The sequence below is a fragment of the Danio rerio genome, chromosome 23 (assembly GCF_049306965.1).
Source record: "Danio rerio strain Tuebingen ecotype United States chromosome 23, GRCz12tu, whole genome shotgun sequence".
In the NCBI taxonomy this organism is placed as follows: Eukaryota; Metazoa; Chordata; class Actinopteri; order Cypriniformes; family Danionidae; genus Danio; species Danio rerio.
The window spans coordinates 14,823,034-14,849,802 of NC_133198.1; the positions used below are offsets into that span (position 1 = coordinate 14,823,034).

Below are 26,769 nucleotides of genomic sequence, written 5' to 3' on the forward strand. Positions count from 1 at the left end.
GAGATGGTTAAGGCATTTTAGAATGACCAAAACAACATTTCATATGTTTAACAATGTGCTCAGCCTGCTGGTTAGTCCATTTACACTCATTTTTAGAACACTCTACCTTCATTGATGTGTGATTTCATCCCCATTTTGTTTCTCATTCCACGGGGCTCAGACTGGAGAACAGCATCAAAAACAACAACACTAACCACATGAATACACTAGAGAGTCCAGTAGCAGAGCTGTTACCAGTTTTAAAGACTTGGAGGGGATCATACACTGGACAAGAGGCACCAAAGCATTGCACCATGACATTTATAAGAGTTTGCCCACACCGGCGCTGCAATTTGAAATAAAGATCTTCTTGTTGAGAATGCTGTTTGCCAAATGTTTATGAAACTGTACCTACAGTATATTTCATGGAGTGTTCAAAATGATAAACTGTCACTTATATTTTTTGTTTGTTTGTTTGTTTGTTTTTGTTTTTTTTCTTTTTTGAACATCATTTTACCCTCAAACAAAGAACAACAACAAAAAAAAAAAAAAAGAATGGTGAAGTTTTTGAAGTATAGGGGTCATTAAAGGTAAAATAACCAAACTAATGCTGGTTTGTAATGTGGTATTAGCCCCTTCTAAAAATACAGACCTTTTCAGAAAATTACCTGTAAGTTGTAATAAAGAGATCATGTGTGAATAGTGCCTTTTTAATGAAATAAATATTTACTAATACAAGCACAGCTGTGTAGAGGTCATTTCTACTTAGGTGTGCCCCTAAATTTATTTACTTGTGAATGGTGCTTTTCTGAAATAAAAGTAACATAGTTTCCTGTGTGAAAAGCATATTTTTAATTAAATAGTTTAAAGGTATAGTTACCCAAAAACTGAAAATGTTGTCATTATTTACTTATCATTTATGTTTTTAGTTAAATAATATATTTTATTATTCATAAAGATTTGGAAACACTTGATGGTAAAAAAATATTTTTGGGTAAAATAGTATTTAAGTTTTTTCAGTAATTTTACATCATTTATCAGTATTACTGTCTGAAATGGGTATCTGACAGCATGTCACATCTGAATCCCATTCATACTCTTATTCATATTATAAATAACATACTTTTCTAATGTTTGAGAAGTAAGTTCAAATTCAAATGCAGTATCTAGACAATTTTAGATGCACCAGTAGTCAGTTTTTCATTATGTCCCATTCAAGAAGAGAATGTGACAGTGCTGTGCCCTGGGCATCTCGGGACAGATGTCTCGCACCGTCTGTAGACACACTGTGTAGTGTGAAGTGATAGCACAGTTAGATTGTAATGGTGTGATCAACAAGTCTGCCTTGTAACTGCAGCATCATTGTGCCCTTGCTGTGTGGGGAGCATCTTTGGGTGCATCTCGGTCAGCTCCCTTGTTCAGTAGTCAGGGTACTGATCAGGAAGTCAGTCATTTTAAGTGCGTTTTAAATTATTTTACAGCACTGAAATGTTCTCTGCCTAAAATGTTCTGCAATAAACCTTGAAAATCAGGAAGTGTTGATGCTCACTGTGTTTCTTTAAAGGGCACCTATGATGAAAATCAACTTTTGTAGGCTGTTTGGACAGAGCTGTGTGTAGGTATAGTTTGTTCACGGTCATACTGGGGTAATAGAAACACAATCTTTTTTTTTTTTTTATTTCCTGATGTTAAAATATGATCCAAATCTCACCCATTTTGCGGAGTGTGGTGTGTGCACGCAAACTTTATAATGACATTGTGTGTGACTCATCATTGTAGAATAGCTTGAATTAACTCCACAACATATATATCAAATAACAGTTAAAATAAAAGTGCTTACTGTAGTAAGGGAGATCTGCTTTATTCTTGTCTGTCACTGTGCTGTTTATCTACATGAAGGCTACACACACGTGAACGGTGGAGGTGGAGAACCAGCACATTTGCATTAAAGGCACATGCAACGAAATGTCAGATGTCAAGACACATTCTAGAGACAAACGCTACATACAATAGACTTTTCTATTTATATTTAACCATTAAGCAGGTACACCACAATAATGCAAACATTTGGAATTGATTGACATTGGAACTACCAGAATAATATCGACTAGAATTACCTCAGCAGTCATTCTGTATTATATTCATATGACAATATGACATTATAAGATGTCATATTGTCATCATATTTACATTCAAATCTTCTGATTTCACTTTCACAAGCAGGAGCATTTTTTCATGGCACTGAATATTTGTTTTGAAAGACATATCTGAAGTAAAGTTATAGTTTTGCTATCAGAAATGTATGTTTTTGTTAGTAGAAAGTGGTTAGGCAACAGATGTCTATGCATATTTAATGCGCATTCAAAATCACTTGCAAAAGTAGCTGACACTGAAATATGTGCTGTCTTGTTTCGTTTTAGTCTTAATTGCAGCTTAGTTACTAATTTAGCAGGGGTCGCCACAGAGCAATGAACTGCCAACTATTTCGGCATATATTTTAAACAGCAGATGCACAGTAAATTTGAAATCCGGAAATTAACACCAATAGAGTTAATTTCAACACTTTAAAAGTGTATATATGGGAACCACCCGCAAAGTGTTAATTCAACACTTTCAAAAGTGTTGCCTCTTTAACACCAAAACAGTGTCAAATTATTAACACTATAAGAGTGAAGTATTAACACCAATGCAGATAATAACAACAACACTGCTACAGTGTTGCCTCTTTTAACACCAACACAGTGTCAAAATATTAACACTATAAGAGTGAAGTATTAACACCAACGCAGATAACAACAACACTGCTACAGAGCTAGGAGGAACTTCGTTGCAAACTCTGACAGAGTTAAAATCCTACACTGTTCAGGAGTGAACACTGTTAAAAAAAAAAAATAATAAATAAATCACAATCTATTCAAGCTTATAGGAATCAAACATTACATTACTTAAATGTTGACAGTACTATTTAAGAAATGTTACTTTTTTATGGATAACTATATTAAGGCTTCTAAATTTTTATATTTAAAAATAATAAATTCACTGTGAAGAAAACACATCTTACTACATTACTCTTTCAAAATTTTATTCCAACATGGAACACCAAGCCACCAATAAAATTACTTTACAAGTAACAGTCCAAAACAATATAAAATGAACTGTCATTGCCATATGTCATTTGCAAATCAAATGGCTTGTAGTAAAACAATTGTTCTGTTTTTTTGAGAACAAGGCTGTGCTCTTGTGCAAAAACCCTGAAAGCATGGAGATGTTCAACAAACTCTGATTCCATACATGAGACCAAAAAATAAACTCCATCCTTGATCAAAATTTGAACAATCTTTCCAAAGACTGGTACATCCTCAACCAAATCTAAGCAAACAACAAGATTTTTTCGATACTCCGTACCATGACACTTTACCCAAGGAGTGATAGTTACTTCACTAGAGAGATCAATGTTGAGTTGCTCTGAAATAAAATCACACTTTTCAAGATCAGACAACAACTCATTTGAAACAGGACCAGATTCAATACCCCTCGATGTACAGGATTCCCAGTAATAGGCTATTGCCAGCTGGTGTTTTTTTGCAAGCGATTTGGTGAGGTTTTTGAAGTTTTTTAAATTTTTCTTAAAAAACCTGTGTTTTGCTTCGTACCTCATCGTCCATACATGAATCAATGGGCCAATTTGCCTGATGCATTCAGGGTAGTGAATCATAAGGTGATGCTTCGGAATCAGATTTCTAGAAGGATACAAGTCTTTAAACAACCGATGGTGCTCCACTATCAGATGCTTCAAAAATATGATCATTCCTTCAGAAATGCAATGAGAAAACACAATGTCAACAATTTGCAAGAGCAGCAACATCAAATGCCAGTGCTTATCTCCCTCTGGAACTACATCTCCAAATATGAGAGGGATGTTCCTGATGAGACACAATGTCTGACTTGCATTAAGTCCAATACTGTTTCCTGGGTGCTGAAGGTTGACCTTGGTTGGGCGGTTATTTCGGTCCAAAAAACCATAGTTGAAGGCATACAGTCTTTGAGGAATGGAATCACAAGGTATTAGACCGCAACTCATATATTCAAAAAGCAGTTTTACTTCATACTGTGCCACTCCCTCCAGAATATCATGCATAATGTCCAGCACAAAGTTCTCAGATACATTAAAGTAAGTCAAGGTGTTGAGTATAGAATTTCTTTTAATACCATAACAGGAGTTTTCATTAGGGTTGTCAGCAAGATACTTGTAATGCTTCTCATTTTGGTTTCGGTTGCGCAAAATCACCCTTGGATCATCCTCGCTAAATACTTCCTGTGCTAACACCTTGTCAGTAAGGCACAATCTGCAGTAATGTTTTGCAGAAAAAGATTCAACATAACCAAGAATACCGTTTAGACCCAGGTTATCGCCAGTAATTTGAGCAATTGTACCAAAAATGGGCTCCTCAGAAAAAGACACCTTCATTCCCTTCTGCTCAAGAACTTTAACATCATCAATCAATGGGCCAAGTATTTTGTCCATGCCATACTTTTTTCCATCTTCAGAATGAAATAAAGAAATTAGATGTATGTTCATCAAGGATGAATTTACATGTGATGGTAGGTTACGAAGCACAAAATATATACAGCCAAGTTTATGGATTCCTTGTTTAGATCCTAATGGATTAGCTGTTTCAAAATCATCATAGTAAATTTGGATCTGAAGTGCATTATTACAGATGGAGTACAATGGATGCCTTTTGTAATACTGCCCATCACAAAATTCTCTATACATGTCACTTTGCCTTTGTTCTTGAATCAGTTTACATACTTCCTCATTTCTAAAAATGAACTCCAGAGTTTTGAGCAGAGGGATGTAAATAAAGGTGTCATTAACTGTTGTTTGTTCATACATTCCAGAGGTCGTATTTCTTCTTGAATCGTACCTGACTCCCAAGTGAATTTCAGTGGGTTCAACAACTCCCCATTTCTTGCTGAAATATTTTCTCCATTTAGTGTCTGTATTAAAATCTGAGAATGAATTATGAAAATTATTAAAAACCTCTTCAACTGAACTTCTAGTTGTGCTACCAACAGGCACAACATTTAAAATGCTCTCCCTTAAGTTAGTATGGAAATCATTAACAAAATCCTCCATGCTTTCAATAACAGACAAAATTAAATTGTTTGCAACACCATTAGCCTGCAATTTGGCAATTATGGATGCACACATTTCCCTTGAACTATCCCTTGAAAGAGAAGAACATTCAACCACTTGAGCATCATTATCTGTCATTTGCTCTGTGTCAGACACAAGTGCTTCGTCAGGATTTGGAGCATGCTGATTTTGAATAGATATGTTACCACTGCTTGATGCCACACCCCTAAAATGAAATCTGGTTAAATGTTTTTTAAACCCTGCATAACTTTTAAATTGTAGGAAGCAACCATCCTGAGCACAAACCAACTCAAACTTCTTGCCAGGATACAAACTATGAACAAGTTTAAGGTGCCGAATTAATTTTACAGTTGTAGCAAACAGTGATTTACAGATGTAGCATCTAAACATCATTCAGTAATTTAGCTCTGAGCTCCTTCACCCTTGGGGTTTCACTTGTGCTGCCAACATCAATTCTGTACACTGTGGTCTGGAGAAATGTGAACAAACCTTTAAGTGGAGGATCATAACTGATACTGAACACAAAATGGACCTTGAACAGTTCATCGATTGCCGCTAGTGAAGAGGATTCTTGACATGGGATGAGCTTTTTGTCAAGCACAATGAAGAACTGACTGATGGCTTCCTTGCTGCTTCCTATGGCAAGAATGTAAGGTTGACGATTGTCTTCTGTCTCGAGGTGTTCCTGAATACTCCGGCATGCCTGATTGAGGAAAAAAAAAAGGCAAATTAAGCATTATCAGTTAACATTATGACTACAAAGTCAACATTAAATTGATTTTGCAATATTGCAAAAGCTGTGACTTAATTGTGTCATTTTGTCAGGGAAGCAATTCTGTGATCAGTTATAAATCTCTGAGGCTCTCACAGGTTAAGTCCAAATAAAACAAAGAAATGAAATCCCTAGAGGTTACTTAATAAACAGAACATATAACCCTGATGTTACAGATTTAGAACTGATTATAGAACCGGCTTTACTGGCAATATGTGCATCTTACAGTCATAGTTTGAGTCTGTTTAGCTCAATTGAACACTAAGATCAAAAGACACAGAAAATGATACAAGCGCCAACAAGCTTAATTCCAGTTTAGGTTTAGAAAATTTGATAAATCAAGCACTTCATATTACACTTATCTCATAGTGTATTATCAACTGGAGAAGTTAATGCATTAATTGAAGGTATAATGTCTACAGCTCTTGTATCATCACCAGTTACCTACCTTTTGAAAAACCACCAGATGGTCAATTGCCTGTGAGATGCTCATCTTCTGGATTTTCTTTCTTCCAGAAACTTGGGGCGACAAAAAATGCAGAAGTAGAAGAAAGGATGATATGTCACTGTCCCACTCTGAAAAAGACAAGTAAAAAGTTAAACATAGACAGTAAAATAACATTCAAAAGATTTTCACTGCACCATTACATCAGTTACATCTGTACCTGGGAAATCCTCTGCCTCGCTGCTTTCTTTGTTCTGTTTGGCAGATGACAGCAATCTTTTCAGCAGTGGAGTGGATGTCAAGGTTTCTGCTAGCTTGATAATCTTTGACTTGAAAACTGTTGGCCACCTTTCCAAGAGTCTGGAAGCCGTTTCTGACCCGAACAGGAGTGTAAAGTCCTGGAGAATCTGAGAAATCAGAAGAAAACATTCCATTACTATAAAATATTACAAGCTAAATGTGATGGTCACTATTTCACCACATCTGTGAAACTAACATTTCAATTAAATTTTTTTATATTTATAAATAAAATATATTTAAAAAGACAATTCATACCAATCCTTTCGTATCCAGAAATCGAGGAAAAACAGAGAGAATAGTGGTGGATTTCTCTGGATCACGCACAAGACGTTGTCTGTATTTAAATGTTGCCCTCATCTTCTGCATGATGACCTCACGGTCGCTTGTATGATTCATCAGAGAGATGGCCTCTAGACTTTGATCACTGTCCAGCTGATCTTCAGGGTGACACAGCTGTCGGTCAAGCAAAGGACCCCCCTTTTCCTCTGTTTTAGGATCATCTTTATTTCCAGAAGGTTTTGTCCCCCTTTGTACGGTTTTGAGTCGCCACGACAAGAATCCAGAGTTTTTCTGGCCATCATAAAAATGTTCCTGACATTAATAAATTCAAAAATTAATAAATTCAAAATGACACAAATTCAGATTCAACATTTAACACTCCATTAATATATATATATATATATATATATATATATATATATATATATATATATATATATATATATATATATATATAATGATCTTCTGACGACAGACAAGAACTTACATATCCAGTCCTCCCTTGGGGATCTCTGAGTGAGGGAAACAAGGTGATAATTCCCAAACCATACTTCTGTTTGGTAAGGCGGTGTGGAACTCTCCTGAAGAACAGGAGTACTCAATGTTACTTAACATTGATGAGAATTAACAAATGTTATTAAAATTTGTTCAATTAAATGTTTAAAAGATTAGCACTATTACATTTCTAGCACTCAACTTCACACTATACAATTTATAATCTATATAGTAGTCAACATTTGATGTGTATCAAAAAATGTTTTTCAAAATTGTCCTTTGACAAGAATGGGTGTAGTACAATAGATTTAATACTTTGATAAAAGATTTTGATTCATTTCAAATGTTAACTATTGTATACTGCTATAACCATAAAAAAACAACAACAACATTGTTTTTCATAATTACCCTTCTGTCTCCATCATGTGGGCTACTAGAATGTTCACCATAACTTTTCTTGTCTCATCAGTAATTGTCCCCGTATCTTCATACTCCCTCAGCACATTTGCTCCACCTGGTCTTGTCTCTAGAATTTGTTTGATCAACTATAAAAAGAAATTAGCATTAACATCCTATTATAAAGGTAGAAATGCAGGAATATTGAAAATGCCATTTAAATTCAATCCTGATCTGGAAAAGGTCAGTACTATACACATAATACATAAATTAATGGAACTGATTATGTAAAGCTTATGGTTATGATACTGCAAGTAAACCCCCCAAATTGTGTACTTGCACTCACATCTCTGGCCTGTGAGTTTTGTGAAGCCTCATCCTCATCCTTTCTAAAGCGTTTTGGACTAAACCAGTCACTGTCCTCACTGCTTTTTGAAGTTAAAGAGAGTGTATCTGTATCAAAGCTGGCTGAAGATTGAGGTGTGGAGGGTCCTGTTAATGTTAAAACTGGGGTTAACAGGCAACAGGTTTTTTAATACTGGATCAAAATAAAAAGACAGGTCTAAGTACTTGTAAAAAAAAAAAAAAAACAACACTCAATACTAGTTTACATTATGGGACTGTATTTCTACCCACATCAACACTGCCGACATTAAAAATATGGTAAAGTACTGAAAATTGGCAGCATTCACTTAGACACATCTTACATCATTCAATAGCTCCACTGTTATCACTCACCACTGTCATTTAAAGCATTTATAACAAGAAGCAGTCCACTGGTGCTCATTAGATCAGGAAACACATCTTCGTCCACCTCTGTACCAGTTTCATCTGTAACTGTAATTACAAGATCCTGTGGTAATGAAAACTTCTCTTTCACTGCAAAGGAGAGAAAATAAATATTATTGTTAAAAAACGTTTAATGATACGTATGATAGAGAAACTTTTTTTTAATAAATATATATTATTTTTAATACCACTCACCCTCTGCTAAAAATAAATCAAAGCAAGCCTCTGGGATTTTTATGAACTTCTTTTGGTTTCGATATTGTGCTTTGACAAGCATTGTCTTGACCTCTGGTGAAGCTCTTGGTGTGGAGAGAAATAAACACATTATATTTGGTTTATGTAATATAATTGGACTATAAATTGTAAGAATAAATAATTTTTCTATAAATAAAGACAACTTAAAGTTAACGTTCGTTGTTTTGCAGCACACTTACACGACAATGATATATTGGAGGGAGTTTTATGAATGTATTATCGTCTGTTTTGGACTCATTCTGACTACCGTTACGCGCGCTGTCTTCTTCTATTGTTTCCTGGCAGCTGTAATGTCTTAAGCTATAGCGCCTTGACGGCTAAACCTTGTTATTGCAATCTCTTACATTCGCGTAAGATTATGCCCTTACATTAAAATATCTGACAACAGTTTTTGTCGATAATGTAGATTAGTCGTTTCATTCATCTGAAGTCTTGAACTGTGTGTTTATATTCCACAACGTGCGTTCTATCACCGAAGTGAGCAATCACTGACTTTCGTTGCAGCATTAAAAACTTACCACGGTACTTTTTAACAGCGAAAACTCTCACCGATCCACGGTCAGTCGGCCACCATTCAGCAGGAACCCAAGCATGTACCTTGGATTAAAACAAGTTATAGTAGTTCAGCCGCTGTCTTTGAAATGTGCACATTTACTTGTTGAACACTACAAGAAATCCACACGCGATAGTTCACCTTGAATAACGTTACCTGCTAAAATGGACGGCGGTCTTAGCGCGCGAGCCTAACTACACTGTGCTTATGTCCAGACATGTGCATACGGTAAATAAAATAAATAAAACAATCGCCGTGTGCGAGAATTATAATATAATAATATTAATATAAGCGTTATGGTGGCTTTACATGATTCATAAAATTGCTGATATAGGCTAACTTAATAAAAATCACGTCTGAATTATTTGGCTGTGTAACGCTTGATATACTGATCGTTATGAAAAAATGATTAAACTAAGATACAAAAACATATTATTTAATTTAAACAATGAATCTGTATAATAAGATTTATATATTAGACTTACCAACTTTCTTCCACTTGCAGCATTTGAAATGGCGTCTGCATGTGGTCTGGTTGAATCAAAAGGACGTCTGCACGTTCATGGAGGTGTGGCCTGGTTAACGCTTAAGGAGTTGCCTTTGCAACGATATAAAATGACACCAACTCTTAATCGAAACTGACGCTTTTGGTGTTTAACTCAATCTGTATAGCGTTGACGCAACACTTTATTTTAACACTTTGTTGTAACACCAGTAAATCAACACCGGTAAATTTGCTGTGTGCCCTTCCAACCACAACCCAGTTGTGCCCTATTGGAAGCAGCCATACACTCTCACATTTTCACACACACTTATTTACTAAGATCAATCAACCGGAGCACCCGGAGGAAACCCATACGAACACAGGGAGAACATGCAAACTCCACACAGAAATGTCAACTGGCCCAGCCAGGACTTGAACCAGCTACTTTCTTTCTGTGAGGCAACAGGGCTAACCACTGAGCCACCGTGCCACCCTATTAATGGTTGAAATGTTGCTGGTATAAGAAAAAATCTAATTATCTATAATATAATTTAAAAAATTCAAGTTTTAATGTTGTACAATGATGACATTTTCAAGTCACCATTAGGGTACCATTGTCTTGTGAACCAAGAGCCTAAGACTACGTGTCTACGTGACTACGTGCCTAAGACTTACACCGAAGTGTTTTTGCACTGCAGAAACCAGAGCATTGTTCTAAAAAAGCTCAGCTGTCGGTTGCTATGATGTGGTGTAGTATTGTCCCACCCCTCCTCCACTGCCGTAGCGTGGCTACAGTAGCTCAAAAGTGACACTGGTGGGCATGTGAAGCATGGGGCTGGATCATTGATGGTTTCAGCTGCAATATCTGCACTGACATTAGATCTAAATATTATTGAGCCTCTTTGGGGTGTTTTGAAGGACCTCTTCAGGAAATTTTTTCCCCCACGAGCATCAGGTAATCGTCTGACCACTATTCTGCAAGAAGAATGGTACAAAATCCATTTGGCAACTGTGCAGGACTTGTACCTGTCATACCCAAGACAAATTGATGGTGTAGGGCCTCTAAAGGAGGCCCTACACCATATTAATGAATTGCTGTGGTCTAAAACCATTTCAGCTTCATTGTCGATCCCCTGTATATGTAAAGTGTGACATTTGGATTCATACCGACTGATAGAGGTGTTTGAGTTTTAGCAAGTCATTTCACCTGGCAGCCATCTTTGAATCACCTCGCAGGCAGTATGCTCGGGCTTTTCTGAATAGGGAAACATCAAATTCTCCAAAACTGTTTGCAAGCTGACACTTACATTACATATTTGGAATCATCAATAAAATTAACAAACGACCATTTTATTAGTTTCTTTTCAAGAAGTTCTAATCAAACAAAATCTGAGGTGATGCACATGCACACTCAAAAAGAAAGAGATCACGAACCAACCTCATTTATGGCAGTGTTACACATTATCATACTCTGAAATTTGATTGTCTGATCGCGCTGCTCTTCTGAAGTAATCCACAATTTGTTCTTGATGGTAAATCTTCTCCAGAAATAACAGCGACTCTTTGTTTATGGGTTTGTGGGTGTTTGAGTAGTTGCTGCTGTCATGTTCATTTCATACATGTAGCCCTCTCCCCTTAACTAGCTCAGAAAAAGTAATATGTCTAGGGAAATTCAAATAAAATTCAAGGTGAGAGGCACATCCCTATAACTTTAAAATTATCAATGTCTGTTCATCAAATGGTAATAACAAACACTTAATAATACCGGGCCTCAGATATATATGTAGTGTTATTCAGAGTAGAAGTGACTATTTGTTTTCTTTTTCTATTGCATAATATAATTTAACTTTCTCATTTACAAGTTACTTTACACACTGGTTTATTTAACCATTAGTTTTCACCATTTCTGTAAAAGAAAATCACAAATGCAAGGCATATAATAAACTTTTTACATTTATTAAATATTGTGAGGCTATTGTGTTATTTTTCTTTCGTTGTGTTTTAAATCACTTTAAAGCTGTAAGACTCATTTCACTTTCAGTGACAACACAGCTTCACTTAATCAGACATACAAAGCAAACACACATTTGAGTAACATTATAGCATCAAATAAAACCCAAAATAAAATGTTACCCAGCTGGGATTTAAGTCTTACGTTGGCGCGCAATGTTGGAGCTCACGTTGGAAAAAAACACTTTTCAGTACTCACAGAATCCGTAGAAATAATGAAGGTCACAATCACAGTACCCATTCACAGAACCAGATACACTCCAAACGTCTCTGACGTCCATCCGCGATCCCGAATTGCATCACCGCAGTTGTAAATCCTCCGATCACGAAACAAACAGGCCCGATTAGCAAAGCCTCAGTCTCTCTCCAATCGATCTTTTAGTCCGCAGGTCTGACGTTCACTCTCTCTCTCACTCTGAACAATTAACCACACAGATTGTCCAGCGATCCTCAAATGCACTAAGGATGTGGGTTAACAGTCTTTGTAAACTCAGAACTAACACATGAATTTTCTTTTGTGTAACTATTTCAAGGCAAACTATTAAAACAAAAACTCTAAATCAAACGCATCTGACTCTCTGCTCTTGGTTTCACTTCCTTCCCGTCTTCCAAGCTCCGCCCCCTAACCTCTAGAGGTCATCAAACTCGACACATAAAACATATTTATTTATTTATTAGATAATATTGTTCATAACTATGATATCAGAATTTAAACACATTTGTAATTTAGCAGAAAGTTCTTAAAATAGTTTGTTGAAAAATAAAAGAAAAACAAAAACTGCTTCATATCAACAGATCCTATATTAGTAGGGCTCTACATTCTCCCCCCACCAAGAATCGTTATGCCCTCATAACGAGGAAAAATACATCTAAATGAATGAAATATCACAAAATTACACTTGTTTTCTATCACAGTTACTCATTATCTGAATCAATGACATATGCAGAGTACTCTCAAAATAAAAACACAAAATAACGGCAAATATGACACAATGATCAATTACCCAGCAATAACTCTAATTACTGTCTTTTCTTCAAAGTAACAGCACATGTACTAATTTTTCTTGATGGCACATGCAACCACAAATATACAGAAGAATTGTATTTGACTGGATTTACTACTTTGGCCTGCACAACAACAGGTTCAACTGTTGGCATCCCAAGTGTATCATATGTTAACCTCTTGGGCACAGTTCTCATTCTCTGAGACCTCCCTTTAATTTCAGGTAAATTATCAGAGATAGTTTCGTTTTCATTACTCTGATCCACACTCTCTAGATCCTGCACTATACTTGTAACAGTATCACAAAGATCTGACACTTGACTCAAATTTTGTAAATTTTCTGAATCATTCTCAACCAGAAGTCTTGAATCAGTCTCTACAGAATCATCTGTTCTAACTCCTTGAGGAGTCTTATCTTTCACATCTACAGGTTTTACAGTATCTCTGACTTCATTCTCAGAAACAACTGAATCACTCTGTAAAGATTCATTCCCACTAAAAGGCAATTGACTGTCTTTAGGAATTGGAACCCATACCCCATATTCTTCATAATCACTCTCACAACTTTCTTCAACAGTCTGATCAGCTCTGACTTCAATTTCTTGTACTACAGAGGCATCATTACTTCCTTGTTCTGTACTCTGACTTTCTACAACATTTTTCCTCTGTCTCAGAAGTCTTTCTTGAGTTTTTTGGTATGTTGTCTGAAACTCTCCGTCTCAACTGTTTTCGAATAGGAAGAATATGATTCCTGTGCAGAATTTTGACTGGTCCATTTCCACTCTGTGGCTTAAGTCGAAACACAGGTAGGTTAGGCATTTGGCTCTGGACAACATAAGGCTCAGAATTCCATCTGTCTGCCAATTTGTGCTTTCCTTGGAGTCCAAGATTTGGTATCAAGACTTTGTCCCCAGGAACCAGGTGAGTATAATGCAATCTCTGATCATATCTTCTCTTATTTCCTGCATTTTTCTTCTCAGCATTTTCCTCTGCTAGCTGATAAGCAGATTTCAGTTCGTTCTGCATCTTCTTTACGAACCGTTGGTAAGACCTTACAGAAGTACCATCACTTGACACACCAAAACTCAAGTCAATGGGCAGCCTGGCTTCCCTGCCAAACATAAGAAAGTAAGGGGAATACCCTGTGGCGTCATTCATGCTGCAATTGTACACATGCACAAGATGTCCAATGTGTCGACTCCACTGTTGTTTCTGCCTTGAATCCAGGGTCCCCAGCATATCTAAAAGTGTTCGGTTGAACCGTTCAGGCTGCGGATCACCCTGCGGATGATACGGTGTTGTTCGGGATTTCTCCACTCCTAATAGGTCAAACAACTCATGGATGAGCTTGCTCTCGAAATCCCGACCTTGGTCTGAGTGCATTCTTTTAGGCAGTCTGTAGTGAATTAAGTATTTTTCCCACAGAACTTTCGCAACTGTGGTTGCCTTCTGATCTTTAGTTGGAAAGGCCTGTGCATACCTTGTGTAGTGGTCCGTGATGACAAGGACATTACAGATGTTTTTGGAATCTGGCTCTATGGAAAGAAAATCCATACATACAAGATCCATCGGTCCATTACTAGACAAATGTGACAAGGGTGCAGCTTTTCTAGGCAGAGTCTTTCTTTGGACACACCTGGCACATGTCTGGCAATATTTCTCAACATCAACCTTCATTCGGGGCCAGTAAAATCTATTTCTCACAAAACCATAGGTCTTGTCAAACCCCATGTGACCTGAATCATCATGAAGTGATTTTAAAACTACTTCATGGAACTTTTTGGGCAGACATAGCTGTTTATGACAAGGTCTTTCTGGTACTAGAGTGCACCGAAACATTACTCCATTATCCAAAACTAGTTTGTCCCAGTCTCTCATGATCAGTGGAATGTCTTTGTGAGCTTTTTTATTAACTGTGGACAAATCTCCCCTTTTCAAAGCTCTCCATATCTCACCCATACATGGGTCTTCTTGCTGAGCACAGGACAGATCCACAGAACTCAATTTAGGAATTTTTAGAGTATCCAATGTAGCTAAATTACAGTACGCTTTGGGGATTGACTTAGGAGATCCACCTAATGACGTCACAATCCTGCTGACACTTGCAAAGCAGTTTGGCTTGTCCTGGCCTGGCAGCTTACACAAAGATCTTACACCAGAAGATGGAATACTTGTTCATTCCTTTTCTTTTTGATGAGATCGACGAGATAATGCGTCCACATCGATATTCTGTCTCCCAGGCCGGTACTTGAGACTGAAGTCATAGGCTGAGAGGGCTGCCAGCCAACGATGTACTACAGCATCCAGCTTGGCTGTTGTCAGAACATAAGTTAGCGGGTTATTGTCTGTCTGGACCTCAAATTTAACCCCATAGAGATAGTCATGTAGCTTGTCAACAACCGCCCATTTTAATGCCAAGAACTCAAGTTTGTGGACGGGGTAGTTCTTTTCAGAAGGCGTCAAACTTCTGCTGACAAATGCCACTGGTTTTAACCCCTCTCCTTGATCCTGGTACAACACGCCACCAAGTCCTTCACAACAGGCGTCGACATGTAATACATAGGGGAGCTGAGGATTTGCAAAGACCAAGACTGGAGCTTCAGTTAATCTCACCTTTAACTCTTTAAAGGCAGTTTCGCATGCATCAGTCCATCTACTCCCAAAAGGGTCAGTAGCTTTGTACGCTAATTGTTCTGGGCAAAGTCCTGCTTTGATCTTTTTCAAACTTGCTGCAGGCAGACAACCTTGTAAGAGCTGATTCAGTGGATAGGATACTTTTGAATAGTCTTTCACAAATCTTCTATAGTATCCACAGAAACCCAAAAATGAACGCAGCTCTGACATGTTCTGAGGTCGAGGCCAAGATTTTACAGCATCAATCTTGGAGGGGTCTGTTGAGACACCGTCTTGGGAGACAATGTGTCCAACGTAGCTGACAGAGGTCTGACAGAAGGTGCATTTATCCAAAGACAACTTCAATCCTTCACTCTGTAATCTGTCCAAGACTTTTAACAACCTCTCTTCATGCTCCTCCAAGGTCCTGCCAAATACGATGAGGTCGTCCAGATACACTAATACTTTCAACAAGTTCATGTCCCCAACGGTCTTTTCCATAACTCTTTGAAAAGTCGATGGAGCTCCACAAATCCCCTGCGGCATTCTCTGGAACTGATAGAACCCCACTGGGCAGATGAACGCTGTCTTTTCTTGATCTGCTTCACTCATAGGAATCTGGTAATATCCACTCCTGAGATCCAATACACTAAACCACTTGCTCCCATTCAGACAAGTTAGTGCATCCTCTATCCGTGGAAAAGTGTATTGATCTGGAATAGTACGTCGGTTTAGCGTCCGATAATCCACGCACATTCTGATCTGGCCATTCTTTTTCCGTACTACAACAATCGGAGAAGCATATGGACTCCTGGATTCTGTGATAATCCCTGCTCCTTTTAACTTCTCTAGATGTAGCCTGACATCTTCCAGATCAGCTGGAGCAAGACGTCTTGAACGCTCACGAAAAGGTTTGTTCTCTGTCAGCCGAATCTGATGCTGGGTACTCTTTGAACATCCAACCTCAAATTCATCACAGGAGAACACATCTGTCCTTTCCAACATCTTTTTAACCAGTCGTTGTTTCCATTCGTTGGGCACAGAGGAATCACCAAAGTTAAATGAGCTAGCATCTAGTTTAGTCTGTCCACTACACTCTTGTGGTTTTGAGCCGGTAGACACAACCTCCACTGGAAACACATGAGCAATGGGCATTCCTCTTTTAAGATTTACAGTGCGAGAGGAGACATTTCTGATCGTAACTCCAATCTTTCTTGACTGAACAACAGTATTGGCCTGTACTTCGGCGGTTACAAGCAGTTCATCTGGAAACACAGATTCCTCTGGCTTATCGACTAACAGAGTCTTTCCAGAAAAAGCAGAAGGGCATTTCAACACTCTATAAACCCTAGCACTCTCTCCGGGAGGCAATTTTAATGGCTTAGGGTTAAGATACCAGACAGTTCCTCTGCTGTCGTCACAGTGACTCTTTTCAACTGCTATGGCCCGTTCATAAGCATCTCTGATCTCAGGATGAACAGTCAAGGTATGTAGAAAATCATCTCCCACCTTGTCTTTGCATGCTTCAACCAGCTTTTTCACTACAGATGTATTTGTTCCCACCAGAATGTTTACATCTCCTTTCATGACAGGATCGGGACAGACCAGCACAAGTGCATCTATGGATTCCGCCACTCCTGCAACAGATCCTGGAAACTCCAGCCTCAAAGACAAACAGCCATCATATGGGTACTTTTGCATACTCAATCCCCATATCTCCAAATTTTCTATTGGTATCAATGGCATATGTCTCAAGTATTTGTCATAGAAGGATCTGTATAGCAGAGTAACTTGCGATCCACTATCTAACAAAGCCTTTGCATAGATTCCTTCCACTTGAACAGGAAGGACAGAACTGGGTCCTACTAACCCGCTCGGAAGAACTGCTGGCTCAGCTTGGACTCTTTTGCACTTTGTGGAACGTGTCTTTCCCGGAGCTTCAGGCCGTTCCTTTACTGAGCCCCGGAGAAGTTTCCCGAAGATTGTCTCATTCTGATGAGTCGCTGGTTTACTTTCCTGAGATTTTCATCGTTTTTACAGTCCCGCTTAAGATGCCCATCTTCCCCGCATCTGTAGCAAAATATGTTGGCTTTGGTTACTGTACGTGTTGGAGTTTTACAGTCAGCAACAGCAGCCAGACTGTGCATGGCTGGACGATCATGGGCTACAGGTTCTTTGGCTGCAGCTGACAACTGAGACACCTCATTTTTCAGCCCCCTAATCTCCTTCTTTAACTTTTCTACTTCTGAGTCTACAGTACCAGTGTTAGCAGACGAATCCTTCTTGGTAGTGGGCACTACAGACATGGCAACATTAGATGGTAAGGTGCGCCTATTGCTGACCATATTTTCCTCTTCTCTAACCTCCTTCATTAACTCGTTGAAAGAAGGTGGATCACAAAGCTTGTGGGTCATCCTCAAACGCATAGCCACCATGTCACCTGCCAGGGCACCTCTGACTATTTGCTGCATTCTAAGATGATTAAGAGCAGAATACTCAATTCCTTTTTTCCGCAGCATGCTATGGAGCAGCCTGTCCAACCTCAATATGTAGGCTGACAGCTTCTCTCCTTCATTTTGGTATGTGCTTCGAAATTTAAGCATTAAATCTGCAGCATCCTCAGTACTGCCAAATGCTGACTCTAGTACACTAAGATAGTCACTATAAGTAGCAGCTGAGTTGCCAGTCTTTTCAAATCTTACAATATCTGCTGCAGGACCTCTGAGGCACTCTACTAGTTTCTGCTTCTTAACATTATCAGAGCACTGCCACTCTTCCAAAATGTGTGTAGTCTGCTCCACCCAAATCTCAAACTCATCTTCCCCAAGAGGAGTTGGTATAAACCCTGAAAAAGGGCGCAGCTTTCTATATATCCCTCTCTCCTCAGATGAAGCCACATGACATGTTTGAACAAGGGAGTTTATGGCCTTGACCAGCTTAGTGTTGAGGTCAGGAGCAGGAGATGCCAAACTTGAAATGTCAGCTAATGATTTTCCTTCGTTTTGAAGGAACAAATTCAACTTAGTCTGAAATTCATCTTCCTTGCTCTTTTTAGGAGCTTCAGCTGCAACACACACAACCTGTGTGTACCAGAGACCTACTTCAGGTCCTCCAATCTCTGCAGGGATAAATGTCTTGGATATGTCATCATCAAATTCAATCAAAACAAATTGAAATTCCTTATTTTTATCTAAGCGACAACCAAGCACTTTGCATTTACCAACTCCCAGAGCAGTATCTAGTACATTATAGATCACTCTGTCCTCACAGTCTGTAGGCACATTGCTAAGAATAATAACTTTGTCAAGACCCACATCTTTGTCTCTGCACCAAGCAATAATCTCACTAACCTCCATTTTTTTTAACTTACAAAAAAAAAGAATGTAAAATGTGTTTGTAAAAAAAACTGAATGAAAGAGAAAAATATATATTCAAAATAAACCCCAGAATAAGTATACACGCAAATAAATCACTTCTAAATTTCTTTCTGAATTAACAATCTGAGTAATCTGATTAATCCCGGACGAGCCCCCACAAATGTAGCCCTCTCCCCTTAACTAGCTCAGAAAAAGTAATATGTCTAGGGAAATTCAAATAAAATTCAAGGTGAGAGGCACATCCCTATAACTTTAAAATTATCAATGTCTGTTCATCAAATGGTAATAACAAACACTTAATAATACCGGGCCTCAGATATATATGTAGTGTTATTCAGAGTAGAAGTGACTATTTGTTTTCTTTTTCTATTGCATAATATAATTTAACTTTCTCATTTACAAGTTACTTTACACACTGGTTTATTTAACCATTAATTTTCACCATTTCTGTAAAAGAAAATCACAAATGCAAGGCATATAATAAACTTTTTACATTTATTAAATGTTGTGAGGCTATTGTGTTATTTTTCTTTCGTTGTGTTTTAAATCACTTTAAAGCTGTAAGACTCATTTCACTTTCAGTGACAACACAGCTTCACTTAATCAGACATACAAAGCAAACACACATTTGAGCAACATTATAGCATCAAATAAAACCCAAAATAAAATGTTACCCAGCTGGGATTTAAGTCTTACGTTGGCGCGCAATGTTGGAGCTCACGTTGGAAAAAAACACTTTTCAGTACTCACAGAATCCGTACAAATAATGAAGGTCACAATCACAGTACCCATTCACAGAACCAGACACACTCCAAACGTCTCTGACGTCCATCCGCGATCCCGAATTGCATCACCGCAGTTGTAAATCCTCCGAACACGAAACAAACAGGCCCGATTAGCAAAGCCTCAGTCTCTCTCCAATCGATCTTTCAGTCCGCAGGTCTGACGTTCACTCTCTCTCTCTCTCTGAACAATTAACCACACAGATTGTCCAGCGATCCTCAAATGCACCAAGGATGTGGGTTAACAGTCTTTGTAAACTCAGAACTAACACATGAATTTTCTTTTGTGTAACTATTTCAAGGCAAACTATTAAAACAAAAACTCTAAATCAAACGCATCTGACTCTCTGCTCTTGGTTTCACTTCCTTACCGTCTTCCAAGCTCCGCCCCCTAACCTCTAGAGGTCATTAAACTCGACACATAAAACATATTTATTTATTTATTAGATAATATTGTTCATAACTATGATATCAGAATTTAAACACATTTGTAATTTAGCAGAAAGTTCTTAAAATAGTTTGTTGAAAAATAAAAGAAAAACAAAAACTGCTTCATATCAACAGATCCTATATTAGTAGGGCTCTACATACAGATTACAAAAACATTAAATTTTTGTTTTCCCACATAGTTGGTTCATTTAAAAGTACAAATTTTAAGCTTTATGTGGACTTATTCCTTATTTCTGTGAAGCAACTTGCTGAGATTCCAGTGTGTTTGCTGACCACAAAAAAAAAAAAAAAACTGTTGTAAAAGCACATGTTTGGTCTGAGCTTTTGCAATGGAGAAATGTCAGTCTATATCGATGGATGATTGGCTCCTGTACTAGGACGGGGCTTCATTTGCCATATCAACTGTTACACTTTTCCCTATTTAAAATTATACGATTGAGATGTCTCGTGTATTCTATAGTCTCTGATATTAGTACTTTTGCTTGAATTTGCATAATTTGCAAATATCTTGTCAACCTAACAGTTTCAATTTACAATGGGTTTACCCTTTTTTAAATAAACCAACTAATATATTGCTTTTTACCTTTAATTTTTATTTAGGAAATTTTAAAGGGAGACTTTTTTTTTCAGATCTCTATTAAGTAATTTTCAGTATATTCGCCCAAAACTCTGCTTTAAAGAATTGACAAAGAGATCAACAAATATCTCATCTTAACCCTTAATTGTGCTCCGTTCGAATTTACTACCCTTTTGTTATGTTTAAGATAAAAACATCCACTACATTAAACCGCTGTAAAAAAAAAAAAAAATAAATAAATAAATAAATATATATATATATATATATATATATATATATATATATATATATATATATATATATATATATATATATATATATATGGGCAACTGCTAACGGTGACTGTCTAGTGCCAAAGTGTAAGACCTTGTTTGGTCAATCTGTCTTCTCTGTAAAGGGAGCCAAACTGTGGAATGAGTTACCGGTTAGCTTAAAATCAGAAAGTAATCTAAATATTTTTAGTAGTGCTCTTAAAAAGTGGTTAAAAACAAAACAGCAGTGTTTGCACAAATACTCTACTGTTAGTTAGTTGGATCATATCGCCTTTGCTTTTGCCTGCAGAAAATTGTATGTAAAGAATTGTAATGTTGTGTATGTTTTATTATATTTCTATTTTGTCAATAATAAGCCTCCTGTGGACAGGTGTTGAAAATTAGCAAGTTTGCTAAAACACTTAAACAAATGCATTTGGTTGTCCAGTGTAATTGTGATGTCCATGTCAAATAAATAAATATATATATATTTTTTTTTATTTATATATATATATATATATATATTTTTATATATATATATATTTATTATTATTATTATTATTATTATTATAATTATTATTATTATTATTATTATTATTATATATATATATATATATATATATATATATATATATATATATATATATATATATATATATATATATATTTTTTTTTTTTTTTTTTTTTTTTTTTTTTTTTTTTTGCATAAATCTGTTAACCCCCAGAGGTTTATGTGTGTTTTTGGGCCAAGGAGAAGTTTTGACATGCGCTGACATTTGTGTTGTTTTCAGTATCTTAAAATCATATTAATCGCTAAAGTGTGATAATACTGTAAACAGCACAAACTGGGCTACAAAAATATCTAAGCAGAATGTTTGTATGTATTTGTGTTTTTGAGAAAGAAACGTTTATGCGTGGTTAGTGAAAAAAAAAAAAAAATTGAAGTCACTAAAACAAGGCCATGAAACACATAGAGAACATTTGTTCACAAGACTTTTGAGAACTGGATCTAGTAGCCTAGTATTTTTGCTTCAAAATGATGTGAAAATCATCTTGATTACTTGCTCATAGAAAACAATATATTGAACATATTTCATATAAATCAAGGTAAGAATAAAAAAATTTACTCGACAGGGATTCTATCCTCCGCTAAGTCTAGACACGCTTCAAAATGTATGCGTTCGTCTTCAGAGTCGCGCTCTTCCTTTGAGGACAAAGTAATTCTTCATCGCTGTTCAGCTTCTTCACTCGGGTAGCGTGCCATCATTCAAACGAAAGTAATAATAAAGCTTGTCATTTTATGCCATGTCTCAGGGAGCGTGTACATTATTACCTGGCTCACCTAAGTTTATTTCCATATAAACAAGCATGCTCACTCTGGGCGGGATCACGTTGTAATAAGGCAATGCAGGATAATCTATACCAGTCTTTACTTTTATACGGATTACATGAAAAGAGATTTTTTTTTTTTTACTTGAATTGGTTAATGCAAAACTAGACATACAGTATCAAGCTTTCTATAGATATATCTCGTGTGTCTCTTTGTTGAGTATTTGCTGAGTTTTAGTTCATTTTAATGACGTGTTTTTTTTTGACAGTCTACATGTTGCATGCGTCTCTGGCAGACGATTGTAATAACAAAGCCTCGTGGGCATGGTAGCAATAATTCTAACTAGCAATAGCATTGGTTTCAAACTGATTACTTTATCAAACAATATTTGTTTTCAACATGCACTCACTGCATGTAAAAGTAGACACTTCAAGCTTTCTATAGATATACAGTTGAAGTCAGAATTATTAGCCCCCCTTTGATTTTTTTCTTTTTGTTTTTAAAAAATTTTCTAAGTGATGTTTAACAAAGCAGGGAAATTTTTACAGTATTTCTGATAATATATTTTTTTATTTGTTTTATTTCGGCTACAATAAAAGCAGTTATCAATTTTTAAACACCCTTTTAAGGATAAAATTATTAGCTCCTTTAAGCTATTTTTTTTTCGATAGTGTACAGAACAAATCATTTTTATAGAATAACTTGCCTAATTATCCTGCCTAGTTAACCCAATTAACCTAGTTAAGCCTTTAAATGTCACTTTAAGCTGTATAGAAGTAAAAAATTAAAAATATTTATCTGATGCATTTTTACAGCTTTTTTACATTTTTACATTTCAAACATAACAAAAGGGTAGTAAATTTGCTCACAGTGTACTGTTGAGTTTAAAAATTTCATAGCATTTTATCAAAATATGTGTCAAAATACAATTTGTCACAAAAAATCATTCTGCTAGCTGCAACACAGATAAAGTTATGGCCACATTAAGACTCAAAATCTCCCTAGAGTGGATGACAACATCCCCAACAGTACAGAAGGGTTAATTGGACCATATCAATAAAAAAAGAAAACTTTCCATCACTTTTTTTCTAGTTGCCTTTAAAGTTCTAACTCAAAATGAGCAATCCTTTGTTCACCACATCTGAGCTATAAAAGTTTCGGCAAGTGAATCCCACTTATGAGAAAGTAATTAAACACCAGGTAGAGGTTTCCCTCAAGAGGCATCTAGTCAAGTTCTGTAAATGATCTGTAAAACTGTAATCATCCCTGTATCCAATCCCTGAACAGCCCCAAACCACACAGCTCTCATCTCTCCAATTGCACTACATCACCAGACAAACAGAGCCACAGCCAGCCGTTATTGAGGCCATTATGTTTCATTTACGCCGGCCTGTGTTCCTGGACAACACCACGCAAATCAATAAGCTCATTCAAGGTCATGCAATAGGCCTGACGTAACCAGATTTCATTAGTTATCATTACACAAAGCAATATGTGCGGAAATTGAAGACAGTCATTAATGTGGCCCGAAATAGACTTTGGTTATGCAAACTGGGCTGCTCGGTGTTCTTGCGAGGGACTGTCTGTGTGTTTGCCAGGTGAGAATGAGGATGGATGATTATATTGTATGAGAGAACGAGATGATTTATGCGTCTAATTAGAGCAAGCACATTCGGGTTGAATGACAATAAATTTATCCGGCTTTGTGAAGTTTTATTGAAGGACAGGACGCTGACAGTGACGGGATGTGATCTTCTAAACTCTCAGTTCCACTGTATATTAATATATAAGCGTAAAATCAGTCAAGTTGTTACAGTAAAAATCTGTTGCTGGGTAACAGTAAGTCACTTTACTATATAACCATCAATTGACTTTCCAAGAATTCCCTTCATGGCGCATCACTTTTTGTTTTTTATTTGGCATTACTATGGTTCTTTTTGGTTTTATTCCTTATTAGTTAAGAACATTAAAGTTTAATGTTGCATCTAATGTTTATAAAAAAAAATGTTATTATCAATGCATGTTTACATGATGGTCTTTATTAGTTGTGTGCCTGACACTAAACACTATAGGATCAATATGAGGCCATGGATAGAAAAAAAGTAAAACCAAAAATAATGAAGAAATTCAAAACTAATAATAAGAATAAGAAACAATAAGAAATTAATGTGGCTGTGTATCAAAAAATAAAAAGATTATGAATCAAAATTGTCCCGAGTCACATTGGATTGACGTCAACTCCCCTTCCTCTGATGGGCAGAGCAGCTGTCAATCTTAAATAGTGGACCAATGATGATTCTGAAGGCCGAAATAATTTGAATGAAACTTGGAAACGCAAAGTGCAGAACTCAGTGCAATACTCTTTTAAATGTGTTTTTACTTAATTAAGTAAATACATTTAAAAGAGTATTGCACTGAATTTATTTATTTATTTGTTTATTTATTTATTTATTTTGACTGCAATACTTGAACAGCAATCCAATAAGCGCCTTGGCCATATTAGTAAGTTCTGCTAATGGAAAAGCTGTTTGAGATGAGTTTTGGCTGATCATGTCACCTGCTTTCTGCTTGCAAAGTTTCAATGTACATGTAAATGTTTCTACTTTAACCTTAACACTGTTAACTGTAACACTTTAACACTTATATTGTGTTGTATTTGTGTGTGTGTGTGTGTGTGTGTGTGTGTGTGTGTGTGTGTGTGTGTGTGTGTGTGTGTGTGTGTGTGTGTGTGTGTGTGTGTATATATATATATATAGATATATATATTAGGGGTGTAACGATGCACCAAAGGCACGGTTCGGTTCACGGTTTTGAAGCCACGGTTCGGTTCACGGTTTTGGAGCCACGGTTCGGTTCGGTACGGTTCGGTTTCTGTTTGCTCTGGGGTTAGGGTTGACGTCATGTTAACAGCAATGCTAAGGAACAATAGATCCACTTAATACAAGAACATCTAAACTTTTTCTTTATTAACTTTATCATCACGTTTTTAGGACAGTCAGGATATACCCGAGTAAACAACTAAAATTAAATAAATACCTCCTATATAGACTAGACAGAAAAAAACTGTTGTCTTTAGTGCAGCCATCTTAACTAAGTAAACTAAAATGAAATAAATAACTGCAGTGTAGACTAGTGAAAGATCTTCTTCAAAAACACCATAATATCCACATTCTCAGGTGAGAGGCTTGATCTCTGTGCAGACACAGACGCTCATTTTTGAGTATCTATGGTTTCATTTAGATAGATAGGTTTCCGTTTAAATTAATGAAAAAATATACATATAATGTGTTTGTAAAGTGTTTTTACATGACATATTCACCAGTAAAATACATTCCAGATGTGTCTGAAACTAATGTTAGGGTTGTAGCCGGCTGTATGTTTGCCTCCCGATCTTTCTCTCTCTCTCCCGCTCCCTCTGTGCCGGTCATTTATGTAGGTCCGCCTTCACGACAGCTGATGCCTGTCATTTCTGTTTGTCCGCCTTCATGATAGCTGATTGGTCAGGAGATCGATCTATCATCATTTGGCGACGTAGCGCGGGAATATGAAAAGCATGTCAGGAAGAGCGGGAGAGAGCGCTTTTTCCTTTGATCTCGTTTTTGGTGTATTTTTCTGACATGATTATGATTTTTGTTATTTTTGCTTCACTTTCGTTTGGGCAAAAAATTTTTGCATTACTTTTGCCCACTTTAGGAAATTTTGTGAGGTTTGTACATTTTTATTTCAATTGATTTGTATGTTACTTTTTGGCTCCGCTCCTTTCCGACAATACTGAGCTATATCTCCTCAAGTTCATTCTTTTCTCAGTGTAAGGTGGATAGGGAAAATGTCATACAATTTCTATTTTGCAAACACATAGAAAATGTATTGTTAAAGACATCAGGTAAGAGGTGAATGTCATCTTTATTTTATTCAGTATAGGGAAGAATGCGGCGCGTGGTGCCTTTTTTTCTTTTCATCAGATTTAGCAAGGTAAGAGGGGTTATTTATGAGTTAGAATTGTTTTGTTATATTTCTTTCTTTTGTTTGGCTTCACTATTGCCCCCTTGCTCGAATTTAACAAATTTTTGTTTGAATTTGCTACTTTATTATACTATTTTTATTAGTATAAATATTTCTCTCTTTTTTGTATATTTTGGCATTATTTTGGTTTCACTTTTGTACATTAACTCACTTTTGTTGGCAGTTCTGTTGCTTAAACCCTCACATTGTGAAATTACCACACTTTTTAAATGTTTTTCATAAGTAAGTTTCGTTTAACAGTTAAGACAGATAGGCATGCGCTTTGTCTACGACACGAATTCCATTCCTGTACTCCACTGGAAAACCAAAATTTTCCCACACAGGTGACTTAAATGTGTCTGGGGGATCTGCAATCTCAGTACTATGTGAAGCAGATATCCTGCGTACAGTAGTAACCAGTGTGATGCTCACTCAAGTCACATGACATGACGTGCACTAAAATATT

The 26,769-nt window shown here is 36.7% G+C and overlaps 2 protein-coding genes across 10 annotated transcripts in view; one reads left to right on the top strand and one right to left on the bottom strand.

Moving 5' to 3' along the window:
* samd10b (sterile alpha motif domain containing 10b) overlaps window positions 1-26,769 on the top strand; it is a 214,939-nt gene that overhangs the window by 162,631 nt on the left and 25,539 nt on the right. The gene's annotated exons all lie outside the window — the stretch shown is intronic.
* On the bottom strand, window positions 3,051-9,974 carry sb:cb449. Of its 8 annotated transcripts, none has more exons than XM_001922935.9 (11): window positions 9,910-9,974; window positions 9,390-9,468; window positions 8,812-8,915; window positions 8,566-8,706; window positions 8,174-8,319; window positions 7,840-7,976; window positions 7,424-7,517; window positions 6,913-7,248; window positions 6,578-6,764; window positions 6,361-6,488; window positions 3,051-5,843 (listed from the first exon to the last, which is right to left on the bottom strand). In XM_001922935.9, the coding sequence occupies exons 3-11, from the start codon at window positions 8,891-8,893 to the stop codon at window positions 5,523-5,525; spliced, it is 1,572 nt and encodes a 523-aa protein (XP_001922970.1). In that variant the 5' UTR covers window positions 8,894-8,915; window positions 9,390-9,468; window positions 9,910-9,974; the 3' UTR covers window positions 3,051-5,522. The 8 variants fall into 8 exon arrangements, with proteins under 8 accessions (XP_001922970.1, XP_073795644.1, XP_005162060.1 ...); XM_073939543.1 differs by having other exon boundaries at window positions 8,174-8,334; XM_005162003.6 differs by lacking the exon at window positions 9,390-9,468.